The sequence below is a fragment of the Notothenia rossii genome (genome assembly GCF_949606895.1).
Source record: "Notothenia rossii genome assembly, chromosome: 5".
In the NCBI taxonomy this organism is placed as follows: domain Eukaryota; kingdom Metazoa; phylum Chordata; class Actinopteri; order Perciformes; family Nototheniidae; genus Notothenia; species Notothenia rossii.
The window spans coordinates 33,011,015-33,035,957 of NC_136903.1; the positions used below are offsets into that span (position 1 = coordinate 33,011,015).

Genomic DNA, 24,943 nt, shown 5'->3' on the forward strand with positions numbered 1-24,943 from the left:
CCCCAGCAGGTGCGAAAGCTCTCTCCAGAGCTACTGGAAGCCGAATCTCGGGGACCGGAGAAAATGGAGCAATATTCTCGCCACGCCAAGCAACAGCTAAGAACAACCTCAACCCAGCGCCGTATAGACTGAGAGTTATGTCATCTCCGTTCACTCCAATGGACCACTTTTTTACAGCAATGGTGGATCGTGGAGCCTCTCAATCGTTCCCCGGAAGTTAGCGCCAAGGCTAGCAGCGCAGTAGAGTTGCAGCATAATAGACCGTTCGTGACGGACTTTTGAAAGGTAAGAAGAAGTTTAAAGATTTATATTGCGGATATTATCAGTACATCTGATTCAAATTAACATGTGTATTAAAGGATGTCAGTGGGTTATCCCTAAATTAGTAGATTTAGGGAACGTTTACAGATAACAGATAAAGCTAGGATACCGGATCAAGTTAGCAACACACGTTGAACAGCCTTTTAATTGTAAATTCCGTTCTCTTAATGTCATTTCGTCCAACATTGTTGAATTAGAGAAGAGGGGCCTATAAACGGGATTGTATGCGGGGGTGGAGGGAGTTAAATATTAGATAAATATAACGTTTGGTGCGTGTAAGAGTGAGTGTTTTTAGCAGAGCCATATTGTGTCCTTGTGATTATGTTGATTATTACCTGTCTGTATTATGTTGCAGCTCAGCTGATTTTGGATTGATGTCAAAGGGAGAGGGACTTAAGTGAGAATGAAAACACAAGGTAAGTTTAATACTACTGTTATATATAAGTAAGCATACTAAACATGTATTCTATCACTGTATTATATAAGTAATCTTGTTAGTAACCTACTGTATGGCAGGTGGAGGGGCAGTGATGTTACAGGTGGAGGAGCAAGACTGCAAACTCACAAGACAGAGAAATCAAAGTTTGTTCTCCAGAGAAGAGGTTGATTTCACTTCAATTTTTTATTTCATATTTTCTAAAGATGTATGATGCCATTTGTCATACTTTGTTAAACTCACAAATAATAAAGTTCCATAACTTCAGTTGGGAAAAAAGACCACACCTTATCTCCCCAAGGCAATTTCCCATCCAATAGGTGTGCTATATAGGTGTGTATAACCCTTTCTCCTGTCTGTTACTCCCTCTTTCAGCACAAGAACCAGAGGGGGATTCAATGGAGCCTGAATACCTGCACTGAGACCCTCACCCTGCACCCTGAGTCTCAACTCTGTGTTTTTCAAGCCTTTTCCTGTTTTTTTGGATTAAACAAAACATTAAGCTTTCCCAATGGTGTGGTTTTCGTTTTGTGAAAAAGTGCAAATGCAGTTTTTGTATATACTGTAATAACCTCACATATTTTTTTGCTGTTGGTCGTGAAATTGCTCCTGCTGACTTGAGCCAGCCATTTTTTCCTCCGCTCTGTGTCAGTGGGGAAGCCGTACATTCGTACTCCTTTCTCGGAGCGATTTGAGCATCCCCAGGCAGCACAGCAAACCATGGTGGCGACTAGGAGGCAGCACAGCAAACCAGGACAACACGGAGGAAAAGGCACAGACAAACTGCATGATATGCTATTCAATTTTTATTGAATTCCATGTATTTGCAATGGATGTTCCTAAAACAACACATTTAACATCATCATCATGCTGCTGCTGCTAGTCCTTTGATTGTCACCTGTCGGTCTCCTGTCCTTTCTGAAAGCCATAATGATGACATTAGTCATTTCGATAACTTGTGTCCTCAATTACCATGGGATTACTGAAACTACCATGAATTTAAGAAAATGGTAGAAATTAATCTAATCTGAATTTTGAAGCATTCCTTTAGATCCCCTCCCTCTAAATATATCAATAAACATTAGAAAGTGATGCTCCTGACTACTATACAAGTTTAAGAAGATAATATTGGTTTGAAAGAATTCAAAGCTATAAATAAACAGCAACAGGCTCTTTAACCAAGGCACTGTTAGCCTAACATGTAAACTAGTTGTTCACACTAATCCTAATATTATCACTTAATATTAGCAAATTCTATTTTATTTTTTAAAACATATTGATGTAAATACATACACATATCGATTTGTTGTATAAATATTGCAAATCAAAACCTTTATTCACTAATAATTACCAAAAGTCGAAGTTCTATCTCCTGTTATCAATGCATTCACATTGCCCGCCATGAACTTCCGGGGAACGATTCTCGTCTGCATGAACAACGTGACGATAACCGTTTTTGGACTTCCGCTGTCGTAACTCTTCTATCTATACGGCGCTGCCTCAACCTATACAAGTAATCACGTAAGCCATGGTACTGATGCTGGACAGGTGTTCAGTGGGTGGACAATAAACGGCAACATACACATGAATGTAAATAAATAGCCAAATAATAGATCAACGCTCTCTGTCTATGTTCGCAAGCTGTTAGTGTTGTTGCATAGCAACCACCTCGCACTATGTTTCGTGCAGAAGGCAACGGAGGGACTATTTTATTTTGAACATCATTATTTACTAATAAAAACAATTTAAATTAGAGTGTGTATTTTTCTTTCATATTGCCACACTTGGTAACCGTTTTATATAAGCAATAGCTCACTTCAGGCCGTGGTATATGCTCATTATATCACAGCTAACCACGCCCCTTAGCTGTGATATAATGAGCATATACCACGGCCTGTCGTGAGCTATTGCTTAAACATACCACAACCACCTCTAAAGTTTGGTCCTCCACAAGACTAACAATGAACTTATATAACAACAATATACCCAATATGTTTGAATCAGGCAAATATCCCGCCATAAATACAATTATTAACAGTATCTACTTTGACTGTTTAAGGCTTCCAGTCTGTGTGTGAGCTTGCCTGTGTTAGTTAAGAACCAGCTGGACATATGTTTCTCAGAAAAATACGGGCAACACTATTTCTCAGCTGAACACATATTCAACACAACCCCCTGTAAACAACCAATGATCTGTTTTTTATACAGATTAAACAAATAAGACATAACCTAATTTCTGAGCCTTAAAGTGAGATGGAATCAATCTCAGTCCTGGGAGGAAAGAGAAAAAACTCCACTGACAATATATCCATGTCCTATATCTGTTTTAAACATAGCTAACTGAGATTGAAATGCAACATTAATGTACACACACTGCTCAATTCCCATCTGTCTATTTACTTGCTGATTTATTCCAGCTATGGAAACAATTAGCATAAAATAGGACTATATCCCTTTGGCTTTTGCATTTTTACAGACACATTTCTTTGCATTTAGCTTTTATGCAAATGGTTTCAAACATATTATGGATGCACAGTTTACTCACAGAGCACACTTCGTATTCTGCTGCCATTGTAAAGACATTACCAAAAGCATTCCCTTTTTTCATCTTTAGGATAACTTCAGAGGGTTCTAGTAGTGTTTATTGTTTGGGTAGATGTTCAGACTGTAGCTGCTGATGAGGACGGAGTGTTCCCTCTCACCTTTCATCAGAATCTATAATTAAGAAACTGGAGAAACAACCGTCAGCGCCTCTCACAGCTCCTCCTCACCGCGCTCAGCCTGCAGCTGAACACTGTGTTCTTATCAAATGTATTTCGCTTGCCTTCACAGGCTCAGTGGAAACAAACTGCATTCCTCTTTTAGATGAAAATATCTCTTAGGCAAACTGCTTAGAAACCTTAGTTATAAGGAGGACATTGATGTGATCATCTTTATGTTACAACAAGTCTTTTTAACTTTGAAACAAAGTTCTCGATGTGTTTACTTTCATTACAGTTTTGAGATTTATTATGCATTTTTGGTACAATTTAAATGAACATATTGACATTTCTGGGAAATACTCTTACCAGTTTTTGCTTTTTTGCTTAGTGAGATGAGAAAATGTTGGGCTAAATTTGAAGCTACAGCCAGAAAATGGTTAGCTTAACTTAGCATAAGTAATCAAGGGAAACAATTAGCATGGCTCCTTCCAAGGGTAACTAAATCTACCTACCAACAAACAAAAGTAGGATGGAATAAATGTGTCAATCGAGGATTTAAAATTGTATTATCACATGTCTCATATCGAGCTCTAGATGAATGGTAGCTAATGGACAATACATTCAATACTGTGTTAATTGTTTTGCTTAAAAACACATTTCGTTTTTCTTAGATTAGATATATTTTCTAGAAGGACTTCCGCCCTTATGATATACAGATTTGGATGTGAATATCAACAAAAAATGTCACAGTCCTTTTCTGCCACACTGTATGTTATTCTTGAGTGATGTTCAGTTCTTGCATCTTTTTTTAAGAATATTGAGTGTTAAAAATATAGATATGATCGGAGTTCTTTTTTTCTGCAGTCTCCCTTTTAGGCGGTACAAATGTAAAAGATGGAAGGTAGAAATGAAAGGTGTTTATTTCTGCTTGCCTTGTCCCTTCGAGGGGTGTGCTTTGTGCTTACTGGCAGTTCATTAAGTAGCTTAGCTGCTCAGAAGTGATTGAATGCATACTGTACTTAAATACTGATAAATGATATTTGTTTGTTTGCAGCTGTGGTGAAGACACCGCCCAGCAACCTGTGGATCATGGCCGTTCTGACGCCTCTCTTCCTGTTGATGGTGGTTATCGTCATGGTGTCCTTCATTATGTGCAAGAGGAACCGGGTCATGTTTAAAAGTGGCCCCTTCAGGAACTTCAAAACCCGCTCCAAGGTAAGACTTACTCAAACGTACTCCATCTTTATCCATTTCTTCTCATTTTGTTTCATGTCTATAACCTTTTTCTCTTTCTACTCTTCTTCATGTTCTTCTTTCATTTATCAATTATTAAAGATAATCAGCTGTTGCATCACTCTTATTGAGTAAATTCTCACCCCATTGTGTTCTAACAGCACTGCTTCACCTTGAAGGGGAACTACGCCCATTTTCTAATTGATGTTCTTTTTAAATTGGACTGAAGAATCAGAGTCCAAATAATTTAAATATCCCCAGGGAAATGTGACTGTTGCTCTAATTTAGAATAAAATTGATACATTATAAAAAAGTAATTTAAAAGACTAACACTATTTATTAACATAAGAAGCTCAAGTAATAATGTACAATAAATGATTAAAATAAAAACGTATTTATAAAAATATAAGTAAAATGTCAAACGGAAGATAATTTAAAATCAAATCAAAATGTGCAGAAATGTTGTACTACAATATTTAACATATACACTGATGTATTAGTATTAAAAAGATATGAATGCTGAATATCACAGTTTTAAAGGGTTTGGCTACTAATGGTGAAATAAGTCCTAGCGCCATATATTAATATTAGTAATAGTTCATAGAAAAATTGAAGAAAATTGTTTTGAAAAATATAATAAGAAAGTTCATATGGATGTAAAAAAGAAAACAAATATCTGTGGCTGAAGAAAATCAGGTCTGCTATTATCCTCATGAAGCAACTTTCAGACTATACCCATGGGCAGTGGCGGCCGGCCCATAGGGGCACTAGGGGCGCCGCCCCACCTCTTCCCACATACAAAAAAATATATTAAAAAAAATATTAAATTAAAAAAAATATATTAAAAAATATATATATTTCAAAAATATATATATTTTATATTTTTTATTTTTAATCAACAAGGTAAATATCACACAATTGGTATCAGTAAAATGTATAATCTACAATAAAATCTTGTTTAAAATTGTGTTACGATGTCTAAAGTTACTGATAAGTCACATGTTTCCTGCCTGGCCTTGCCCTTGGCATTAGTTTATCATTACGGGGCGCTGCCCCCGAGCCAAACAGCAGCAACCAGCACGTTGCAAAAGTCTCAATAGTAAACTGTGCCGCCGAAACATAATTTCAGCCAATCAGCGCCGTCAAATATTTTGGTCACGAGAGCGCTCACGTTGGCGCCCACGTTGCTTACGCGCGTTGACGTGAGTTGTTTTTTAGACTCGTGAGGAACTGGGCTAGTATCTATAGTAATGCAGTGTAGGCGGAGCCGTGACGTCATCTTCAATGAGCTCCCCAGAAAAACAACACAGCCGTTAGCTCTTAGCACTCAGAGCTCACAGCTCTTCATATCTGTTCAGAAATTAGACAAAAGTTAAACAAGTACAAACCACATACTGTCTGTGTCATGGCGAATACAGTCGCTGGTTTATTTATGTCTGTATAGGCCGTTGTTGTGAGTGTGGACGGTCGGAGCATTTACAACGTTAGCGTAGCCAAATTTCCATTAGAAAACACGCATTTTAAAAGGTTTTTCGCCTGCCGTCTCTCTGCAGACTTGTCAAAGCCTTAATTCATGGTTTTTACTATCCGGTATCAGTATGTTGTTACTTCGGCATCATTTTGAAACGTGTATTACAATTAAATCACGGTCAAATATGTTCATCTTGTTGTTGTTGTAGCCCCCTTGACAGCGATTCTCTCTCTAGTTTTAGACTGCGGTCAAGCCAGCCTCCACTCGGAAAAAGACGTTTTTTAAAAGACCTTTGGGGACAGGGATTATAGCTCATATATGAGACTTCAAAGGTATTTTATTTTGAAACTACATCAGAATGTCCTGATTTCTTCTGAGTGACTAGATGGGATGTCCTGCTATCACCCTGAAGTGAAATGAGTCTTTGATACCGGACAGTTTTTGTTTTATTCTCATCTAAACACAGAGGGATGACTTTTTTTTTACTCTACCGTAATGCATAGGATATTCGCGCACCGCAATATCACGTGAGGGCTGGCTTGACTAGGTTTTCCCGAGTGGAGGCTGGCTTGAACGCAGTTAGTTTAGCATGCTCAGCCAGCCCGACTCAGCCTGGTTGTTCCTGGCCCTAGAACCACGATTTTATGGGGCCATTACATCACCAGAAGTCCCAATTTAAGGGGTCATTTCTCCCAAAGAAAAACATTTTTACTCACTATATCAACAGCCCCACCAAAAATATTTTCCACCAGCCGCCACTGCCCATGGGCATAACTTATTGGAATTAATTCAGAGGATGTTCCCTTTAACATGTCCCAAATGCTAATTCTACATAGAAATGTTATCAAAGTTATCATAGTCAGGTTTTGAATGAGCAACACATCACGCAGTTGTGTCTTCAGTTTAGAAAAATGTAATCCCATATGTGCAGTCTTGTTTTTCTCTCTGCCCAATCGCCCTTGGTCATTGCTAATCATGCATGCTTTGAAGTCTAATCGGCTGAAAAACAATGGGCCGGGCTCAGTGTACTGGGAGTGAACCTTGGGGGTAATGTTGGCCCTTTTACAATAATAGCGTTCACACTGCATCAATTTATTAGACGCTAAAGACAAATTAATCAATTGAAATGAGCATGTCTCAAATGGATTGCCACCAGCTGCTGTGTTCAGGTCAGATTGTTCTCCTGCACACCGTGCTGTGAATGACGCCAGAACAACAGCTGCTTGCAGCCAGTGAAGTGGTAAACAGGCAATAAGCTGGCCGGCATCATTTCATCTGAAGAGGCTCTGAACATATCTCGGAAAATCTGGAAGTAGGCTTCCCATTTGATGTCATGATTATACTTCCACTGAGGATTCCTGTCATTGCACTACACCTGCACTGAATAATTATCGACCACGCTCTCCCCAATGTAATGAATAAAACAGCATACAGAATCATTCTTCCTCCGAATCAAAGAAAACTTAAATAGCTTTGACCGTCAGTAAAACAGTTTGACAAACATTTTTACAAAGTTCCTCATGTCAGTGATATCCTGATAAAACAAGCAATTATTCTTGTAAAGGAATACATCGAAATGTACCCATAATGCAGTGCTGTTTTATGCAAGGTAGCAACAAGTGGAGTAGTAAGATTGTTTAATGCAACAGTTAGGTTAAATGTATACCCTGGATTAATTATAATCCAGATATTACTCAAATCACTGTATGCATAATTGATTTTTCTTTTTTAATTTATTTTTTATCCTAAATTCTTAATTTTAACACCATTTCCACACAATTAATATGCTTTCTATCCTATCCTATCCTATCTGGTCATTTCCCATTCTCCACTATTCTGTTCTGTTATTATATTAACCCCTTCCTTACCTTGTTCCTACGACTTTCTCCTTGTAGACCTCATATCGAAGGGAGGGCAGTTACCACCACCAGGTATTGACTAAGCACTGGTTAGGAGGATTACTGACTAATTGACTGACTGACCACATGATTAAAACATTAAAGGAATTGTTTGGCTTGTTGTTGAGTGGGGTCGTATGAGGTAGTGATACACAGTCAGTGTATTACCTACAGTAGGAGGCAGTCGGCACACCCCCAGTTTGGAAGAAACAGACAGGAGCACATTTTAACCATGTAAAAAATCGCTTTCAGTAAAAATGTATGCTATATTTAAAATGGCCCAATTCTGCTCATGTTCAGGTTCATATTTTTATTTAGTGCCTCTACTGTGACATGTCTCCATGCTTTAATGTTCAGAAAGCTCTTTATTTGTCTCATACTGCCTGTCCTGCAGCACCTCTTTTCACCCTCTGTCTGAAACCAGAGCCCAGTCTGCTCTGATTGGTTAGCTGGCCGGATCTGTTGTGATTGGTCAACAACATTAACATATCACGTACAATGTGATGGAGTGCTAGCCAATAAAGTGCTGTTACACAGTGATGTCACTATCTTCCAAAAGAGAGGAGTCCACTGGAGGCGTTTCAGGCAGGGGGTACAGGTGTGTGGGAGGAAATATATATATTGAAAACTAAACACCAAACTGCAGAATATGGAAGTTTCTGGTCCACCACTGCCTTGTTTGGTTAGTTTGTGTTATTGTGTGTATAACATACTAACCAACTGAGGGATTTTCACTTTAACTAGAGCAAAGATAATGGCTTCACATCCCTGAAAGCACTGTCTGATGGCAAGTTAAAGCAGTATTAATATAATGTCAACCACAATCTACTTTAGGTAATGCACTGACTATGAACAATTACCTCATACCACCACTCTTGAAAACATCTGGATGAATCATTATTTAATGACATATTAGTTTCTTCACTGCTTCCTGATTTTTTCTGACTGTCTTTAATGAACAAGTATTGTACTGCCTCATTGGCTGCTTCCTTCTGTATGTGCTGCCTGTCCTTGTTGCTGGGTAAATGTGTGCATGTGGTTTCTGTGCTGTAGACATTCCTCCATCCTCATTGACTATTTGGACATCAATAGGAGGGAGAGAGGAAGTGGTAACGAGGAAAGGTTAAAAAAGAACGAGAATCATTGTGTATGATTTAAATTGATTTGGGGTGAGCCGATCGGGAAGTAAAAAATCTCGTAAAAACGGGCAAGTAAGCTGCCAGCCAGAAGAAGCCATTTTTAACCCAGGCTCATCTGCATGCATAGTGGAAAAGAGCCCTCAAAACCTGCAAACCAAGCCAATCTATTTTTATTATGTAGCATCCATAAAATGTGACTCAAGCTTGTGTCACCAGCCTTTCTGCCAGCTCCTTTCCTTTTCAAGGTTTATCCTCTCACATGAAGCCACTCTCATCTCAAAGTGGCTCAGCGGGAAGCCTTCACAGAGCCCCCAATTTTTTTTTTCTATAGTATCTCCACTGAATTATGTACGTTATCATGGCTAGACCTATAGCAGATGATTAGCGACAGATAACTGGGACAAAAACATGCTAAAACGCTGGTGGTTACAGCTGTTATGGTGGATTTCAGCTGATCCGCTGGTTATTTTTGGTTCAGCCTGTCCCTCCCCTCATTCCTCAAAAGGAGGAGATGTGAGGGAAGCCATGGATGGGTAGGCAGGACATTTTCGCGATGGAGCATAAATATACAGTTTGTATCGATGTGTCTTATACTACAGGATTAACATTTAAATGTACGAGCTATAAAGATTTTGTTTGCTTTTACAATTACTGCAAACATTATGTTGTGTTTTCCAAAAGAACGCATCAAATATTAAAGAGTCCCCAAAATATGTGATTTCTAAAATGGTACCGCGAGGCCACAATCACTGTTTCTAAACCACAGTGGTATTTACGCTGTCCCTATCCCAAGCAGTGGCATGCACAAACAAATGTGATCACACAGGCTTAGTTCGGGAAGAGTTTACGGCGAGAGGCAAACTGGAACTAAACACTCCAGTGTCTTGAATAAACAGAGGTTTAAATGTTTTCTGGTTTATATTTATACAAGACTCGCAGAAATGTAAAGATTGAATTTCCTCTGTAATTGGTATTTTTTGGGTATTTTGGCTTTGTTATGTCCTAAGAAACACTGAAATGTGTCCGAAATCAAAGTTATAAAGCGGATAACATAGAAAAGGTCCTTATTCCGGAGGGAAATTGTACATTTAGTAAAAGATTTTAAAAAGCACACATTTTTCCTAAACCCAGGTCAGAAGTGTGATTTGAAACATACTTGCATCTTTGATGGTTGTGGCTAAGTGGTTAGTGCGCATATGCGGATCACGGGGGCACTGGTTCGAATCCCACTGCAGTCAACATTCCGCTGTGTCCTCGGACAAGACACTTCACCCCAAAATGCTCCTGTGGGGATTACCCACAGGATTGAATGTATGTAAGTCGCTTTGGATAAAAGCGTCTAACAAGTGACATGTAATGTAATGTAATGTAATGAACTAGAGGCCAGTGATATTAGATTACTCTTTAAAGTAGATTTGATAAACGTGGACGAGTCCTTTAAGCTCCAATTTGCATTCATGTCATCTTTGTCTGGGTAATTTATCTGGATAATGACATCCAACCCAAGAGTCTTTGCAAATATACCTGGTGTTGATTAACTCTAACTTAACTACAGATGTAGCACTGAATTTCGGACTCCAGCTTACAGCTTCCTGCCTACGACCTGCCAAAGACCAGTATAGAGGAATGTTAAGCCCTCCCACTATTTTCCAAGAGGGCGTTGCCAGATTTTCAATTTCAGGTTTTAACCAGGAGATGGCACTTCATTCACAAATACAGAAAGACAAGTTTCATGGACTTTCAGTTGTGTTTTGAAGAGCATTTGAACACATCAATATTTTAGATCAACTAAAGTATATCTAATCTTGTAATTCAATAATATATAGTCTTTATATATTAAATAATCATAATTATAATGTAAATGTTTACATTACACTTCTTTATTTGTTATGCTCATACTTTAACCTTTACAATCGTTTGCTTTAATATGCAGTATATTTTTGTGTTTGCTTCCTCCTGCTCCCTTTCGGACACATACTGTATGATTTATTATTATTATTAATATGAAGATATTATTAAGATAAGATAAGATGTTACTTTATTGATTGAACATTTTAGTTTAGAATGTGCTGTCCCACGGTAATTCAGAAGGCTCACAGGTCACATTCCGACCATTATTTAAAACAATAGGTGCTTTCACACCTTCTACAGTTTGATTTGTATAGAGGGAGCTCTGTCAGTTTTCGAATTACCCATTTGCTTTCGGGGAGCCCTATTTTTCAGAGCACATCCTGCTACTAAATATGTCACACGCACGCTCTGTTGACTCGCGCAGCAGCGCGGATGCGATCAATTGCTATAAAAACACTATTCTACTAATACAGACGGTGTCACTATGCCGGCGGATGTGGCCGTTGTTGAAGCCTCTTCAGGATCCGCATCGGCAGGCCTCTCCCTCGGTGTGGAGCTGTCAAACTCGACCCTAACGCCGCTTACAGCCGGCCAACTAAAAGTTGTTTTCCATTCACGTTGTCATTTTTAGACTCCTTCGCTTCTTTGCTTGTGAATCCAAAAGCTGTGACGCTTGGCTGTTTTCGTTTTGCCATATTTTTTTATTACACAGCCAGAGTTAAAAAAATATCAATATGAACATTTCAAATACCGCGCCGTTATCACCGCCATAACCATAGCAACGTAAGTAAGAATGCAGCGCCGCCACGTACAGATGGCAACACCCAGACATATTCACAAATATAAAACAAATATTCAGAAACTGTAATGAACAATAACTATTATTTATTTCAAGAACTGTTATTTACAGAAACTCAACATTTCTAATCTGTGTGACACAAATATGCACGACTGTTTTGGGCTCCCCCTATTTATCTCAAAGTCAGCCATCAAGGGAGCTCCCTCCCTCTTCGGGGGAGCCAAGCTCCCCTAGCTCCTCCCCATTTCGAACAGTGTCTGTGGCTGAATGGCCAGCGATTAGGTGCGGCGCATTTATCATAGGTGATCAGAGCTAACTGCCTGCCTTCAGATTTCATTTAAAAAACAGATCTGATTTTAAGACTATTTCTGCGCTCATAAAGAATGATAAGAATAAGAATAATGCGTATTGAACTGTTTTCATTAATTAGTGAGTTTATTTAACACTAGAACCGCCAATCGGGTCAATTTGTGTGATGTGTGTTGTGTGTGTGCAATGTAACTTTTTTTCAATAAAATATTAAAGTCTCCCAGTCCGTGACTTTTCCTGAAAGTGTGTTATGTAGCACCCTATGTTGTTAAACATTGCATTCTAATAGCGGGATTTGACGTGTTTAGGTAGGCCTATACAAAAACCTCTGGCGGTTCTAGTGTTAAGGTAATTAGGGACAGTAAAAGCCCTTTTTTATCAGTAACGAATTTAGCAGTTGAACATAAAAGTCAACTAACTGAGGGTCACTTGCAATGACAGTGTTGTGTCTAACTGTAAGCTTGTCACTCAGAGTAACCTACCGTTAATTTAGCTGCTGGAGAAGAAAGATCAAGGGGGGAGGGGGGAGAGAGCTGTGGTTGATGGGCCATTAGTTGTGTAAATACACAGCTGAGAGCTGCCGTTTCATTCAGACTGTTTAAAAAACTGTAACAACGGACTATTTTTCTTAGCGGATGCATGTCAATTTAAATCAATACATACAACTATTTTTTAAATCAATACATACAACTATTTTTTAAATCAATAAAAACATTTTCTAAATCCATAAAAGCATTTCAATTAATATTGGGAGTCATGTCGTTACTTTGTTGAGAATGTGGCCGTGTAATAAGCGGGAAAATTTGCAGCGACTTGTTCCTTATGGGGAAAATAACACCCGTCATGTGTGTGTAGAGGTGTATGTGGTTAAAACACTTTCATGAAGTGAAGGAATTTCCTTCTATAAAACAGCTGTGGGCAGCAGTGAGTGTCACGGACATGAATTCATAGATCAAGGCAGACTGGTGCACACACTCTCCTGTCCTGCCAGGCGACACGCCCGTTCTAAGCCGTGTCCCTCACTCCTCACATCCCAAGCATCCCCACAAGTGTATTATGTTGTTACATCGTTTCAGATGTTATGTTTCAGTTGTGCTCTGTCTATGTTCAGTGATGCAAACTTGTCACCTTTCGGCGAAATTCGCCGTTTTGAATCCAAAATAAGTCGTTTGTGTGATTCATGTAGATCTGCAATACAAATATTTTTGGGGTATGGGGGGGGCTGGGACCCGGAGTAATATGCGGCCGTGAGCTGTTATGTGCCATCATGACACGCATGGTGTTCTTTTTTTATATATTATAATGAAGTACGAGCTGTGTGCTCGAGTCTTCCTGCCTGTCGGCTCTGCTCATGGATGTATAATAAGGCTCTGCTGCTCCGAGATGATTGTCTAGCTTCAGCAGCTACATTACCTACGGGTGCGTTCGTTAATATTAACTGTGCGTCCGGAGTCACTGTGGCACAGACTGGACCGCTGGTGAACAGCTGTTAGAACGGCCTGTTCAGGTGTTCAGAGCAGAGCCGCCTGTCGGAGCGGCAGAGCGTGATGTGAACTGAAACGTTTTTCTGTGGCAATATTATTTAAGGAATCGTTGAGCTAGCTAGCTAGCATACATTGTCACTATCTGCTAACGTTAGCTTTAGCCTTCTATTTCTAATCGTTTTTTTCATAGGCTATAAACAGAGGTGGTATAAGTATATATATATTGTACTTGAGTAAAAGTAGAAGTACTCAGATCTTGTACTTGAGTAAAAGTAGAAGTACTCAGGTCTTGTACTTGAGTAAAAGTAGAAGTATTCAGATCTTGTACTTGAGTAAAAGTAGAAGCACACAGATCTTGTACTAGAGTAAAAGTAGAAGTACTCAAATCTTGTACTTGAGTAAAAGTAGAAGCACACAGATCTTGTACTAGAGTAAAAGTAGAAGGACTCAAATCTTGTACTTGAGTAAAAGTAGAAGCACTCAGGTCTTGTACTTGAGTAAAAGTAGAAGCACACAGATCTTGTACTAGAGTAAAAGTAGAAGTACTCAGGTCTTGTACTTGAGTAAAAGTAGAAGTACTCAGATCTTGTACTTGACTAAAAGTAATAGTCCCAGAGTGTAGGAATACTCTGTTACAGTAAAAGTCCTGCATTCAAAATGTTCCTCAAGTAAAAGTAGAAAAGTATTATCATCAAAATATAGTGAAAGTAGCGACAGTAAAAGTAGTCATTGTGCAGATTGGTCCATTTCAGAATAATAGATATGATGTGTTTTATAATGATTGATCATGAAAGTGTTCTCAAAGCTGCTAAAGGTGCAGCTAGTTTGAATGACTTTGCATACTGCAGGGTAGCTTGTGGATTTACTCCAGGTGGAACTAAAGTCTGATTTAACACTTGATTATATTTCACTTAATTAATCCAGATCTGTGAAGTAACTAGAGGTATTACATACATGTAGTGGAGTCAAAGTACACCATGTACCTCTGAACTGTAGTGGAGTAGAAGAACAAAGTAGCAAAACATTGAAATACTTAAATAAAGTACAAGTATCTCAAAATTGTGCCCAAGTATAGTACTTGTTGAGTTTATGAACTTAGTTACTTTACACCATGTGGCTATAAAGATAAAAAGACTTAAGCCTTGCACAGAGGCATGAAAATACATTTTCAAAATGCTCAACAGTGCTGCCAAAATTATAAACTGACTGCTCCACAATTTAAAATAAATGCTTTTATATATTTCTATTAGATGTGACTCTTTGGCGTTTCTGTTATTATTAACACTGCTGCTTTAGTTGTTCCGACTGCTAAAATCCTCTGTCATTCCGTGGGGTGGGGGAGCCGGGGGCTCGGATCCTTGTCACCTTTTTCATACCTGATGAGTTTGCATCCCTGTATGTTAAAAAGCCTCAGTCACCTTAATTCATGTAATAAAAACATCTCAGGTCAGTAACACTCAAAGCTAAATGTGCAATACCATGTTCAGCTATGTTACTATTTATAATGTTATTGTTGTTACATCAGAAGATGTACATATTGAAATGATTTCTTAACTTACAGTAGGCTATTTTTTACAATGTGTGTTGGAAGGATTTATTAAATTACAATGAATATTGTCATTGTTTAAGGCTTTTAGAGAAGGGTGAACTATAAGCCTGAATTACATAAAATGTTACACCTAAAAACATAAAAGCCACAATAAATAAATCACAATTATTCTAGTTATTTTTACCTCCCGTATTGCTTTCAACCCACCAGCTTTTATGGTGTTGTTACGTCACTAACTGTAAGCTTGTCACACAGTCTATGGTCACTCAGAGTAACCTCCTGTTAATTTAGCTGCTGGAGAAGAAAGCTCACGGGGGGGAGGGGGGGAGAGAGCTGTGGTTGATGGGCCATTAGTTGTGTAAATACACAGCTGAGAGCTGCCGTTTCATTCAGACTGTTTAAAAAACGGTAACAACGGACTATTTTTCTTAGCGGATGCATGTCAATTTAAATCAATACATACAACTATTTTTTAAATCAATAAAAACATTTTCTAAATCCATAAAACCATTTCAATTAATATTGGGAGTCATGTCGTTACTTTGTTGAGAATGTGGCCATGTAATAAGCGGGATAATTTGCAGCGACTTGTTCCTTATGGGGAAAATAACACCCTTCATCCAGATGAGGATCCCTCCGCTACACTTTGGGATCCTGATCGACCGACGAAGCTCCATTAAAATATACATATTTTTGGTGAATTACTGAGTTTAGGCACGTTAATAACGTTTTAATGAAGTTGAATACAGTATATTCATATGTGTCAGTGATTTCATGTCAATTCGGCGAACATAAACATAAATGATCGTGGTGAAGATGATGATTAAATTAGGATTAAAAATCGAGAGCCGGGCTGCATTTCCTCCCGTTCGTTTTTTTTTAATAACAAAATTATTTTGTTAAATAACAACATGTTGATGTTTTGTAAATGATTACATGTCTCTTATTTAGCACATAGTATGATATCCGTGACATATGGATCTTAACAAAGTTCCGCTGTACATTCAGCATACTGTATCTCACTTTATTTCACATGAGCTCCAGTGTGGAACCCCACTGCACCCCCTGCTGGATCAATGATCCATTGCAGCTGGCTTCATTATAATTACATTTATCTATCACGGGGGCGGTCTCAAGTCAAGCTGGAGGTTTTCCCTTGAGCGAGGGCAGATCACGTACTAATCACGGCCCTCGCGTTTCAAACTGTCTGAAATGAATCGCTACATCTGTACTCATCTCAAGTTGCTTAGGAACGTAAACAATGACGGTGCATTTCCTATAGAGATAGCCGTTATCTCTTGGCTGAACATTAGCTGGATACACCAGAACCACTGAAATATTGTCCATCGCCCCCAGAAGCTAAGGAGGTTTTCACATCACGGATTCGGCCTAAATCCAAGTACACTTTTCTTTAAAGTACCTTGCCTGTGTTACGACCCGCCCTCTACTCAGTGGTAGTGGCTCGTGGGGAGACCCGCAACCTAAAAGAAAACACACCAACCTAAAAGAAAACACACCAAACATTCAGCACTTAACGGCGACCATTTATTTGTGGGCTACAGCCGTAAAACACATAGGCCAACCGGCAAAAGAACGAGGTCTGGAGGGCTATTAGAAATAAACAAAAGCAGAAGGGGGCCTTGGGCCAGCCACACCACAGGCCGTAGGACCCAGACGTCCCTCCCCTACCCAAAAGTCTAACAAATTACTTCGGGTGAAACAAAGCCACGAAAAAACTATGCTAACAGAACCTCCAGAACACACAAGTTTATCATTATAACACACATAAGCTACAGATCCGAAACACCCGCTAGCTTGTTCCCGAACAGTGTCTTCCGGCGTCAGGATTGGGGGAGAGACCTCTTCTCCTCCAGCTTCTCCTTTTAAGTCCCCAGCTGAATGGAATTAGGACACCTGGGGGAGGCGGAGCCAGGGGCGGACCAGGTGTACCTGCACAGCAGAGAGACAGAGAAGACAACAGAAAAGGGAGCACGTAACACCTGGGTCCACTTGAATTAGTGGTCTTTGGTATGATTTGCATCTGGCGTAAAAACCAACAGTACCACAACATAGGGAGGAATGCTATTTAAAGAGAATAGCATTCTGCGAGGAGTTTCAAAAGGCATTTCTCAACTCCTATTTTCTCCTTTACTAACCAGACAATCTAATGGACTCCATCACATTGATCTACTGTGTATATTCATGTGTCTGTATGCAGTTGTGTGTTGAGCTCCCAACCCACTCGGCCATCAGTTACCATGCAGGACCAGCTAAAGCTGTTGATCAATACTCTGGTTTATATTAGGTGAGCATGTGTGTTTAAGCATTAAAGAGTGATTGTGCAGAGTCGGGCGTGCTTCATTACTCTGCACGTAAACTGTGCAGCCGGAACATTCTTCAAAATGGCTTTTACTCCCTCGGTGCCTTCCTCTTGTATTGGATAGTAGGCTTACATGCGGAGCACAATAAAGGTGGAATCAGCAGAAGTAGAGGCAATCCATTCCCATTTGTAAGGTGTTCAATGAAAGAACAGCGCAGAGGCTGTCATTTAAAGAGCCCAAGGTATTTTGCATTTTGCTGCATCATGGCCCCTAACTGCCCCAGGAGGAGTTTATCTAAGCGGCGCAGGGAAATACTGATGCGCTCACTTCTCCCTTTTGTGTTTCTTATTTTACTTCTTAAATGTCTTTGGTAAGTTTTTTGTTGTTGCTGCAGCTTCAACTGCTCGCCCTGCTAGAGCTGAATCTAAATCAATATGGCCGCATGGGGATTAGAGCATATCTTGTCCATCTGCTGTACCTCATCAAGCTGCTGTTGGCTGTTGCTCCGAGTTAAAATTAGACGAGAGGAGAGGCTTCTGTTTGATAGTGCAGGAAAGGAAAACAAGGGTGGATCATTTGGTGGCACAGCGAAGGGTCGTGGTCGCAGTCACTTCACGTGACAACTTTCTGTAACAGAATTGATTAGACGCAGCTTCTTTCCTTCTCTTTTACTCCGTCACTCTCCTAACTGGATGTGTAGGAGAACCACCATTCATCTCTGAGAGGCTGATCAGAGGCTATACTACAAGCCCTGTCTGCAGTCTTCATTAAACTGAGCGGCTCGCACAAGATGAAACGTGGCCATTTGTTAAGTCAACACGCCGTCAGTGGACAGTTAAAGAGAGGCAGAGATGGAGGAGAAAAGATGAGGCAGAGGCAAACATGAAATGAGGATGTGTGAAAGAACAGACAGAAACGATAAGACCTTGAGCCAGTGCGGTAAAATAGGAGTCGTGATATGTCAGGCACTCTCCATGGTTACACCCCTCGGCCCTGTCATTTCTGAGAATCCATACAGTCTCTAGCATGACATCCATTACCCAGCAGCCACTGAGTGACACCTCTTTCACTGTCGATGTGCAGGTCGTCACGCTCAGTTCAACACCCCTGACACCACATCTACTGTTTCCTCCCAACAATCCATACACATAATGCAGTGATGGTAAGGCAAGGCAAGGCAAGTTTATTTATATAGCACCTTTCAACACAAGGTAATTCAAAGTGCTTTACAAAAAATGAAAGACATTAGGAAAATGGCATTTAAAATCAGTCATTAACAAGAAAAGATAATCAAATAAACATTAAAAGAAAAAATACATGGATAAAAGTTACAGTGCAGTTTAAGATCTGAATAGTTCAATTAAAAGCAGCGGCAAAAAGGAAAGTCTTCAGCCTGGATTTAAAAGTAGTCAGAGTTGCAGCGGACCTGCAGGTTTCTGGGAGTTTGTTCCAGATATTTGGAGCATAATAACTGAACACTGCTTTACCATGTTTAGTTCTGACTCTGGGGACAGAAAGCTGACCAGTCCCTGAAGACCTGAGAGATCTGGATGGTTCATAATTTAGCAGTAGATCAGAAATGTATTTTGGGCCTAAACCATTCAGTGCTTTATAAACCAGCAGCAGTATTTTGAAATCTATTCTTTGACACACAGGAAGCTAGTGTAAAGACTTCAGAACAGGAGTGATGTGATCCAATTTCTTAGTGTTAGTGAAGACTCGAGCAGCAGCGTTCTGAATTAGCTGCAGTTTTCTAATAGATCTTTTAGTGAGACCTGTAAAGACACCATTGCAGTAGTCCAGTCTACTGAAGATAAAAGCATGGACAAGTTTTTCCAAATCCTGCTGTGACATTTGTCTTTTAATCCTAGATATGTTCTTTAGGTGATAGTAGGCTGATTTAGTAATTGTTTTAATTTGACTGTTGAAACTCAGGTCAGAGTCCATGACTACACCTAGATTTCTGGCTTTATCTGTTGTTTTGAACATTGCAGGCTGAAGCTCAGCGTTAACTTTTATACGTTCTGCTTTGGCTCGAAAAACCATTACCTCAGTTTTATCTTTCTTTAATTGGAGAAAGTTCTGACACATCCATTCATTGATTTGTTCAATGCACTTACTCAGTGTTTGAATTGGAGCATAGTCTCCTGGTGAAATTGTTACGGAAATATGTGTCATCCGCAGAGCTATGGTAACTTATTTTGTTGTTCTTCATTATCTGAGCCAGTGGTAGCATGTAGATGTTAAAGAGAAGAGGCCCCAAGATGGAGCCTTGAGGTACCCCACATGTCTTATTTGTCAACTCAGATGTGTATTTACCTATAGAAACAAAGTTGTTTCTGTCCTTTAAGTATGATTCAAACCAATTTAGAACTGTTTCCGAAAGTCCCACCCAGTTTTCTAGTCGGTCGAGTAATATGTTGTGGTCAACAATGTCAAACGCAGCACTGAGATCTAATAATACTAACACTGAAGTTCTGCCACTGTCTGTGTTTAAGTGGATGTCATTGAAGACCTTTACAAGAGCAGTCTCAGCGCTGTGGTTTGGACGAAAGCCTGACTGGAACACATCAAAACAGTTATTTAAATGCAAGAAATTACTCAACTGTTGAAAAACTACTTTTTCAATGATTTTACCTAGAAATGGCAGGTTTGATATGGGCCTGTAATTGTTCTTTACTGAAGCATCTAGATTATTCTTTTTTAAGAGCGGTTTAATGACTGCAGTTTTCAGGGCCTGTGGAAAAATACATGGGTGAAGAGACTTGTTTACTATATGAAGTAAATCTGAGGCCATGCAAGGAAAAACATCTTTGAAAAATCCTGTTGGAATAATATCAAGGCAGCAGGTGGAGGATTTCAGAAGTTGTATAATGTCCTCTAGGTTTGGTACATCGGAGCAGCACATTTAAAGAGGCGCGAGGGATGTGTATTTATGTCACTATGTCACGGAAGTCAACAAAGGAGTCCAATGGAGGCGTTTCAGACAAAGAGGGAGAAACTCACCCAGGAGGGAACTTTGGGATTTTAGCCTTTGCCGACCATTAACATGCAAACAAAAGCTATGTAACACTCTACAGGAAAGGGAGTGCAAGGGAAAATCCTAAAAAGGCATGTCCTTCTGTCGTCCATTTCCTGTGGTTTGTCTTGTTTTACCACGGCTGATATTTCACTAAATCCACTGTTTTAATTGTTCCCTATATTGCCCCTGTCCTTGGGTGCTATGAAAGGCGCCCCCACAAATAAAATGTATATTATTATTATTATTATAGGCTCTCTTTAGTACACTGCCCTTTGTTCACATGTTATAAACACAGACACACACACACACAGACACACACACACACACACACACACACACACACACACACACACACACACACACACACACACACACACACACACACACACAGCTAACCCCCTTTCTAACCTTTGAACAGCCTGACGCCATAGGCAGATGATCTCTAGCACTCTCCATACATCTTTCACACGATAGTCACAACTGTCACCATGCATCACTTCAGCCTTTAAAAGGTGCGTGCACATACCCACACCATCAATCCATATATTAATTCCAAGGCAAGAGTGCCTATTCCCTCTATTTCTCACTCTATATGACTATATATCAATTTCCCGACATCCATCCACAGCTACAGCCACGTGTGTTTAAACTAGATGATGACTGAGTGGTGTGTATGACTGATGAATTAGTAACAACGCCGTCAACGCGGATGCCCGAGCCGCCTAACCTCACATGCACTCAGAATTAAGCATGCATCCTCACACGCATCAGGCGTCCCATTTTAGAGCCGCTCAAAATAGAAAAGGGGAGAAAACAGTTATGTAACCCAACCTCGTTCTCTATTCTGTAAATTGAAAGGCATTTAGTAATACAATGAATGTGTCCAGACCTCCGAGGCTTAAGTAAAACACATCTTCTGCAGCTTTTGTCTCTTTATGCCAAAACCCCTGACTTCAAAGGTGCTGTGAAGAGCTTCACTCTTTATATATTTGTTCAACTTTTTCATTATGCATGCCAGCTGTGGTGTTCAGAGACTGATAATACAACTTATTCAGGAAGGGAGGTCCATCCAATTACCTTTATCTGAAATTGGAGAAACACGATGTTCTTTGTAAATTATTATTCAGGAGACCACGTCAAGGTAGCTGCAAGTCATTGCTTTGTTGATATTGGAGTCAAATGCCTTAATCCATTGGTTTCTTTTGGTTGTTCCTGGATTTTAAAGCGGTTGTTTATTTGATATAATCAAATATCCATCGTCACCTAAAAATCTCAGATTCTAAATATTCACGCACATGGGAAGTCAAGGACAGACCTTTAATTCAGCCCAACCTGTCTGCGATACATTTAACCAAAAATATCATTTGAAAAAGTCTTCAAATGCTGACTCCAGTTTCTTCAATAGCCATAACAGTCGACTTAAATAACTATATATTTAAGCTTTGTATTGATGACAAACTGATTATTATAAAAAATGATAAATTTTAAGATGTAAAACAAGAGAAGCTTTTTTTCCTTTTTAAAAACATTTTTGGTGAAACTGAAATGAATTTGAATGTTTTACTGCAGCGAATCACATGTCCTTGGTCTTCCTTTTAGGCAGACAGTATAATACCCAAAATACAGAAGTGTATTTTATTTAATGATTTTCTGATGGTGTTCCCTTTCTCTGCATTAACCATGTTATACTTCTGTTAAAATAGAGAGCTTGTTTTCATGCAGCCATTCAAGGTTTTTAAACTCTATGCTTAAATCAATATTGTCATTGTTATATCAGGCAGACAGTCACACTAACTAATGTCATGGCCACAAAACACAAGAGATGCAGACTTTAAAACGACAACCCTAATTAGCTTTCATGATAAAGTTATCTTACAGTATGATGTCTTTGCTATACTTTTCTATGCCAATTTGAAACAATCGTTATGATGTAAAAATGTGCTAAATATGTTGCAGAAGACTTATCACTCATTGCACGTTAGCGTGACAAATAAATGACGTTGACTAGTATTATATTTCTCACCAATTATCATCCTGTGCTTTCTAGAGTGTAGTAAGATGTATTGTACAGTGAAATTCAAGTGTGTTGCCTTTAGCTGTTTTTGCATGTGCTTTACTTCCTGAGTTGCTTGATGTGCATCACTCCGACAGGCAAACTGAAAACAACACTCATTGGATAAACACAAGAATGACCTTTTCTGATTTATTGTTTATCCATTTGGAAATCAAACACTGAAATATCTTCTTGGCCAGTCAGTTTGAAACTAACTTCCTGACGTGTTGATGCGCGTTGCCGTGTCTGTGACCTTGTAAGAATGGAGGTTCCTCTGACTCCTGGTGCGTGTCATCCTTTTCTCTGCCAGCCTGTCCAGGGCTTTGACTACGCCAAGAAGCACATGGGTCGGACTGGGGACGATGCCATCTCCGTCACCAAGGATACGCTCGTGCTGGTGGGGCTGCCTGTACGAGATGCTCCTCTGTCAATGTCGCTGGATAAGAAGGTCCACCAGGATGGGACCGGCAGCAAGAGGCCTCCGTCTGCTGACATACACAAAGGAGGGTAAGACTGCCAGCCTGAATAACTCTAAAGAACTGAAGGAAACTGCACAACCTTCAGCACATCTTTTTTATTGCTAATTTCTAACACTTTCATTCACAAGTATTCATTAGCGCAGCAATTGCTTTTATCCAGTGGTGAAAAATTACTTGGCACATTTATTAAATTAATGCACTTTTGATATTTTTCTAGTGTTGTCGTTTTCTGAAACTTCACACTTCCACTTCACTTCATCTTAGAGGAAAATGTTGTACCATTATCTCCACTACATTTATTTAAAATCCCTAGATACTTGTAATTGTTCACAATTCAAATGACTGATTTCATTTATAATTAAAGCATTAATTAAACATTATACCTGGAGTAAATTATCCTGCAGTATACATTATAAATACATGAAATCAGCTTCACCTTAACCAGCTGCAACAAACACATTAATGAATCAATAATAGTAACTCATAAATAAAACATTTATTATTCTGAAGTCCTTTAAGTATGGAAGCTGACATTGTTGTGCTTTTACTTAAATCACATTTTAATTCAGGATTTGTAATTATAACACAGTATTCCAACACTATGGTACAAGATTGTAGTACCTTTTCAACCGCTGCTACTATCCAAAAGCATTGACATGGGGAAATCTTAAGAACCTGATTATTGTGTGCCTTAATGTTGTTTGGAAACAGTACAGTATACTAATTTGCATATTTAAAGGCATACTCCTTACTCAGCTGTAATAGATATCAGTCAGAGTCTGTAGAGAGGGCACTGCTCACACCATCATACATCATTCATATGAGACGTAGATGTTTTGGCAAAGCCTGTTAATTCAAATCATCCCTTTAGCCTGTGATTCTGCAAAGGTTCAGCAGTCAGAGGACTGGAATGGATGTTCCCAGCTGGAAACCTTGTGAAGGAGCAGCTGTGTCATTTAGCGAACAAGCCAAGACTCAACCCCGAGCTTTAGAGCGGGAAACATCAGTGTTTGTTTGCGCGTCGCAGTGTTAAGCCAGAGAGAAGCCAACAGTAAGCAGAGCACACTGTGACAGATTGACGCGATTGGAAGATAAATCCAGTGTTAACAAGAAGCTGTTTGGAGACAGAAAGACACAATCCACATATTTACAGGCACATTTAGAGGAAACAAAATACTAGGTGTAGCCGCCTTTGTCCTAAAACCAAAATAAACAAGCCAAAAAGCAGAATTAAACAGCCGCTGAGGCACCAGGAAGTGAATGAAAAGTTCAGTTATCTTGCGTTTTAACAATCAAACATACAAAGAGTTTTTTTATTTCCCTGGTAAAAACGATATGCCTTTTCCAAAGCAAACCACATTACCGATCACATAGTACCTGCTGCTGCCTTCAAAATAAAAGCAGTCAAATTAACTTAAAACTGACACCAAACAATAATGATCAAATTATGATTTATTTGTCTGTTGATGCAAGATAAGTGTTCAGCAGAGTCATACATTTGAAGGAAGTTGAGCCAAGAATTGACCAAATATTTTCAAATGATCTTAACTAAAAACAATAAATACCAGGGGAAGAAAATGCGTTAAGTGTTGAGGTGTGAAACTTATCTTCGACATAAATCCCTTTATCTATTTAGTCTCGTCTTTTTCCTTCTTTCCATTTTGTATATACGTTTTATTGGAGATAGTGTAGAGATAATGTTTTTATTTATTGTTTTGGGCCAGAGAGTGCAGACACAGTGTTGAAAGGGGGAAGTAGAGGTGATGACATTGCTTGAATTGCCTATTTTGGGAGTTTTATAACAAATAAATTAAGGTTAGTGCACTGCTCTCCAAATCAGAAGGTTACCGGTTCAATCCCACCTCTTGCAGTGCAC

At 39.2% G+C, this 24,943-nt stretch overlaps 1 protein-coding gene across 5 annotated transcripts in view; it reads left to right on the forward strand.

The window, feature by feature from the left end:
• kiaa1549la (KIAA1549-like a) overlaps positions 1–24,943 on the forward strand; it is a 202,899-nt gene that overhangs the window by 131,498 nt on the left and 46,458 nt on the right. For 4 of the 5 annotated variants that reach the window (XM_079680850.1, XM_079680851.1, XM_079680853.1 and 1 more), the window contains exons 11-13: positions 4,514–4,674; positions 8,059–8,094; positions 22,899–23,095. In XM_079680850.1, the coding sequence (XP_079536976.1) occupies positions 4,514–4,674; positions 8,059–8,094; positions 22,899–23,095 (394 nt within the window). The remainder of the gene's footprint in view (positions 1–4,513; positions 4,675–8,058; positions 8,095–22,898; positions 23,096–24,943) is intronic. The other variant, XM_079680854.1, reaches the window with a different exon arrangement.